Source organism: Nematolebias whitei, chromosome 8, assembly GCF_014905685.2.
Source record: "Nematolebias whitei isolate Nwh7 chromosome 8, NemWhi1, whole genome shotgun sequence".
Lineage (NCBI taxonomy): Eukaryota > Metazoa > Chordata > Actinopteri > Cyprinodontiformes > Rivulidae > Nematolebias > Nematolebias whitei.
Window position 1 is genome coordinate 46,866,428 of NC_056505.1, and position 6,207 is coordinate 46,872,634.

The following is a 6,207-nucleotide window of genomic DNA, read 5'->3' on the forward strand; positions in this document are numbered from 1 at the left end:
CACTGCACTAATGAATAAAAATAAAAAGAAGAAACGCATCTTTTAGGTGGTAGTTCTGTAACAAATGAGTATTTAATGAATGTTTGACATACAATCACATGAAGCTTCGAGCTGAAGGTTCAGAATGTTGGTGTTTAGTTCCAGATGAAGAAGTTATAGATGCTGTCCTGTTAAATACTTGTATATGTGACTTTATAACTGGGCAACATTAAACATTATTTTTACAATATGCAGCTCCTCATTGACAAGAGAGCCCTGCACTAAACTTATGATTTATTTATTTATAAATGGGGGAGTGGTGGTGCAGAGGTTAGAGAATGTGGGCCTGTCATCGGAAAGTCGCCGGTTCAACTCCCCGGACCGACAACATCAAAATGTGGGTGGGAAAGGTGAAGCACCCACACCTGTCTCCACCCTCATTTCTCCCACTCTGGGCCCTTGAGCTCCCCCGGACGCTCCAGACAGCAGCTCTGTGCTCCACACAGAGGGCTGCGGTAGCTCGGTGGTCTGTGGTTGTGTCAGGAAGGACAGTCTGTGTCAAAACAATCACCAAGTCTTCGTGTGGGTTCGTTCACTGTGGTGACCTCTGAAGAAGGAGCAGCTGAAAGTAGAAAAAGGGGACACTCACCAGATTAACACTGGTTGAAAGATTAAAAACAATTTAAAAACTGCACTACCTCGAAAAGTCTTTACTGTAAATTTAAAGATGTTTTGATGTTTCAAGAAAGATTTTAAAAAATGTACATAAAATTTTCAATTTGTCTGGAAATTTCTAAGAAGCCACAACTCACTAGTGAGACAACTTTTAAACCACTCAGCCCTCTGTTATAGACGCAGAGGATTATTTTAGCTCCAAAAAGTAACAGAATCCCTGATTGTCAACCAGAGCGAAGGGGTGAAGAAACCTCTGCATTAAAGTTTTCCAGCAGTGGGATCTCTCTGGGCTGGTGGCCAACGTTCACCAGGAGTCTCCCAAACGTCTTGCACCTTTTGCAGGATTCAGTCTTCTAAAGTCGAGTTCTGTCCAGTCCATAGTTCTGTTTTTGTTTCAGATTGTGAGCTTGGAGCAGCAACTTCTGGAGAGCAGTGAGAGTCTGAGGAGCGCTGAGCAGCAGGTCACAGAGAAACGGCAACACGTGGATAAACTGGTAACCTACAGAATGGACAACACGTATTAAAATTACAATAACTGTTGGAAGTTAAAAAACAGCATGTTTGGACTGGAGAGTATTTATTATTCACAGTCCGTCTGGCTCTGTGTGATAATCCTTTACTCCTTGAACGTTTTCATTCATCTAGCTTTGAACTCTAGAATTTTGAGCTTTGAGTTCTAGAATTGCGCCGCTCCAGGTGGCTGCATGTTGGAGCAGCTCTGTTACTTTCATTCTGAGATTTTGCTTTTGGAAACTTTAATTCCTCTTTTTCTGGATGTAAATCACATTTTTTGGATGATTGTTTCCTCTGGTATCAGATGCTGTGCAGCTGGAAGGATTTTTACTGAAACTTTTTTTAGTTTTGGACATTTGTTATGATGCGTAACCATGGCAACAAGGCAGTTTTCTACAACAACAGCAGCTGAATAACATCTCAAAAGCTGAAATAATATCTCAAAATGGCCCCAACTCTCAAATGAGTTGAAAGGATGTTCTGTGGACTCATTCTCATCTACCTGCCAGCTGTGCTCGAGTGCCTGACCACTGAGATCCTGGAACTAGCAGGAAACACGGCTCATGACAGTGGAAGGACAGGATCATCCCTCAGTACCTACAGCTGGCTGTCCGCAGCGAGGAGGAGCTCAGCAGACTGCTGGGAGGAGTGGCCATCGCTCTGGGAGGAGTTCTGCCCACCATTCAAGCGGTCCTACAGTCCAGGGGAACCAAGAGGCCAGCTGAGTCTGGGTGGACGGATCGGACGGCATCTGCAGCCAGTTTCTTAGGATCCACTGTGGGATGGACCTTTACAAGAGATCCTTCCTGTCTACAGCATCAGCATCTATAACATCTCTTTATGAAATGAGGATAACGAGTTACAACAACAAAATAATTTCCCTCTGGGATTAATAAAGTATTTTTGAATTTGAATTGAATTGAATTGAACAAAAGCTAACATCCATCCATCATCCATCCATCATCCATCCATTCATCCATCCGTTCTTCCTTCCTTATTTCCTTTAGCGTATTTCTTAGTTCATATCTTAGATCTTATTACTGGTTTTTTCTTTTTTAATTTATACTATTGTTGAGTGTAACTGGGACCCTGTGTACACAAATTAGTTCCATTACATGTACCACGTGATGTGAATGACTATAAAGAACCTTGACTTGACTTATTTCCTTCCTTGCTGTTTTTTTAACGTGATTTATCATTTACCACATGTTATTGGTGGTAAACATGAAAAGCAAATTTAACAAGCATAACATTCCTGGTCTACATATAAATCTGTCAGTAACTGTGATATGCTCTTATTTCACAGTAAAACAAGCACTGTGTTTTCTTAATCACTGTCTGTTTGCTCTGTTTTCTGAGGAGAACCTTGTGATCCGCTGAGAACTTCAGATTAAATCCTGCTTCTGTGTTGTTTCTGTAGCAAGGAGAGCTGAGTGCTGAGAAGGCCTTTCTGGATCAGCGGGTGTGTTTATTGGAGCAGCAGAGTCAGGAGAAGGCCAGTCGGCTGGAAGGAAGCCTCATGTCTTTACAGACAGACAAACAGAGGCTTCTGGACAGGCTCGTATGTTTGCTGCTTCATGTCTCCTCTTTGCTGGGCAGAGTTTTGTGTATTTGTCAAAACTGAAATACTAAATTATTGTGAGAGGTCACGATTTCCCTTTTAAAAATCTTTGACATCCTGGTTTCTGAACATCAGGTGGATCTGGAGAAGCAGATGGTCGAGGCAAACTCCACTTTAAAGCAGCGGACAGCTCAGCTGGAGCAGTGCAAGGTGAAAATGAAAACTTTTCACAGAAAAAAAAAACGGGCTCAGTTTCAGAAGTTAGCTCCTTTTTTGTTTTTAAGATGAAATTTGGTGAGTTTGTATTAAAATCTGTACAAAATGAGTTTGTTTGAACAATCCATTGTCAAAGTGTGACCGTCTCACTCCAAACTCATGGCCTTCAGGCTGGGAGGTGAAAGTGATCTGTAAGAGCATATCTTCTTCCTGCAGATGATCTTACCTGAAGCTCTGATCTCAAAAACCTGTTCTGGAGCTAGCCAGGTCTAAAGAGGGCTCTCAGCTCAACATAGTCATCCAAGCTGCTCTCTTTCAGAACCCTCTTGCACGTGTACTCAGGAAATATTAAAAAAGGCTTTTTGTTGAGTACTCAATAACTAATAACATCCTTTACAGCCCCCAAGGTGTCGTCATTAAGACTATTCCACTTTGCTTAATCCAAGTGTAGGTTCTGAAGATATTACTCAGAAAAAGGTCAGGGTCAAACTATTGAGGTTTGAGCCCAAATTAGGTTTAATTCTCCTTTTAGTGAATACACAATTTGTTAAATCAGGATTGGTTAAAATAAATCTGTATGGAACACATTGACATGCTTTAGTTCACTTCAGTTCATAAGAACAGGTGATGTGTTGTTCTGAGTTTGCGTCTCGGTGTGGTCCCTCAGACGGAGCTGAACAGCCGGCTAACGATGAGCACCGAAATCGCCAAATCTCTGGAAGAAACCAGAAGGCAGAAGGAGGAGCTGCAGAAACAGGTCAGTGCATGAACACATCGGGATCAGAAACTATTACAGATGATGGCTCTGCCTTACAGTTCACAACACGATCACATGTGCATTCCTGGTAAAAATGACGTAAAGTTGCTTACAATCGTCAGGTTTGATGTGTCAATAAAACCCCCAGATAAATGACAAGACAAATTACATACCATAATTTCCAGACTATAAGCTGCTACTTTGTTCACACATTTCGAACACTGCAGCTTATACAACGATGCGGCTAATTTATGGATTTTTACAGGTTAACGAGCTTCATGCCACCAAAACATTTAGCCTAGTCACACCTGGGCTCTCATAGCTGCCCAAAACGCGTCTTGTGATCACGTGAAACACGTGATCCCTGGGGGCACAACCAAGTATTTGCAGCCACTCTAAATAAGTGTGAATCATGCAGTGGTACTCCAAGCTCAGTGGGAGGCTTGGACGATTGGAGTGGAGAAATCGTTTACAAAAACTGGTCGCATGCGAAGAGCAATTTTTGCTCCAGTCTGCCAGTGGATCCTGACAGCAGAGCAGTGTAAAAAAATGCTCTTGTCACCAACGGGTTTTGAAATGCTGGACTGCTGCGTGATGAAGAGCACGGCACAAGCTCAAGGGCAAATTTGCCTCAAGACTAAAGTGACGTTGAGAGCAACAATGAAAGAGAGGCTGAGGGTGTGTGTGATGATGTTTTTCTGAGGCTGTTCAATTCATGCCCCTGAAGAACATGACTAGTGGTTTTAGTGCACAGGAGGAATGGACCTATAATGTGAGTTCATCAAAACCATACCGCATCGGTCAAGGCCCAGGTTAACGACCGCCACCGGTGCCGTTGACGAACAGGGTGCCGGAGGAAATTGTACTACAGTTAGTTGAAGACCATGAGGAGATAAACGTTTCAGGAGAAGATGGAGAAGAGGAAAGTCAAGAATGTAGGACTGAGGGTGGCAATTCTAAGGCATCACAGCATCAGATGGTTCTGTGTAGAATGACTGTTGTTGTGAAGAAGAGAAAAAGAGTAAAGTCAGAGAAGAGGACCAGATGGTGGAAGCTGAGAAAAGAAGAATATTGTGAGAAATTCAGAGAGGAGCTGTTAAAGGCTCTGAGTGGTAAGAAAGAGCTTCCAGATGACTGGGCTACTACAGCAACAGTAATTAGAGAGACAGGTAGGAAAGTACTTGGTGTGTCATCTGGACAGAGAATGGGTGATAAGGAAACCTGGTGGTGGAATAATGAAGTGCAGGAAGCTATTCAAAGAAAGAGGTTAGCCAAGAAGAAATATGAGTGAGAGGACTGAAGAGAGGAGACAGGAATATAAGGAGATGGGACGTAGAGCAAAGTGGGAGGTAGCTAAGGCAAAGCAGAAGGCATATAATGAGTTGTATGGGAGGGTAGATGCTAAAGAGGGTGAGAAGGACTTGTACCAATTGGCGAGACAGATGGATCAGGCTGGAAAGGATGTGCAGCAGGTTAGGCTTTTTAAAGATAGGAATGGTAACACTCTAACAAGTGAGGACAGTGTGATGGGAAGATGGAAGGAGTACTTTGAGGAGCTAATGAATTAAGAGAATGAAAGAGAAAGAAAAGTAGAGGTCATAAAAACTGTGGACCAGGAAGTGGGAACGATTAGTGAGGGTGAAGTTTGGAAAGCTCTGAAAAGAATGAAGGGGAAGGCAGTAGGACCTGATGGCATACCAGTGGAGGTTTGGAAATGTCTTGGAGAGATGGCAGCAAGGTTTTTGACCCAAATATTCAATAGCATATTTGAGGATGAGAAAACGCCTGAGGAATGGAGAAGTGTGCTGGTGTCCATTTTTAAGAACAAGGATGATGTACAAAGTTGTAGCAGCTACAGGGGAATTAAGTTGATGAGATGATGAGCACTCTTTTTCTGAGATAAGTGAAGATCTGGAAGAGAGTTGTGGAAACTAGACTTAGATGAGAGGTAACTATCTGTGAGCAGCAGTAATGGTTTCATGCCAAGAAACAGCACAACAGATGCCACTTTTGCTTTGAGGATGCTGATGGAGAAGTACAGAGAGGGCCAGAAAGAACTCCATTGTGTCTTTGTGGATTTAGAAAAACCATTTGACAGGGTGCCGAGGGAGGAGGTGTGGTATTACATGAGGAAATCTGGAGTGGCAGAGAAGTGTGTTAGACTGGTGCAGGACATGTATGAGGACAGCAGGACAGTAGTGAGATGTGCTATAGGAGTGATGGATAGCTTGAAGGTGGAGGTGGGAGCGCATCAAGGATCAACTCTGAGCCCCTTCTTGTTTGCTCTGTTGATGGACCGAAGAACAGATGAAGTCAGGCAGGAATCCCCGTGGACTATGATGTTTGCAGATTACATTGTGATCTGTGGTGAGAACAGGGAACAGGTGGAAGAGAACTTGGAGAGGTGGAGGTATGCACTTGAAAGAAGAGGAATGAAAGTCAGCTGTAGTAAGAGTGCATGTGTGTGAATGAGAGGGAGGAGGTGGAACAGTGAGGCTACAAGGAG

General features: G+C 43.1%; 1 protein-coding gene across 1 annotated transcript in view; it reads left to right on the forward strand.

Annotated features, from left to right (window-relative positions):
* The window catches only part of LOC119413710 (golgin subfamily A member 1), a gene marked incomplete at its 3' end in the record, with an annotated part of 20,020 nt that extends 16,319 nt beyond the window's left edge, over positions 1-3,701 (forward strand). Inside the window, 4 exon segments of the mRNA XM_037680765.1 lie at positions 1,053-1,148; positions 2,588-2,728; positions 2,864-2,938; positions 3,612-3,701. Of these exon segments, the coding sequence (XP_037536693.1) occupies positions 1,053-1,148; positions 2,588-2,728; positions 2,864-2,938; positions 3,612-3,701 (402 nt within the window).
* Positions 3,702-6,207: the final 2,506 nt, after the last annotated feature.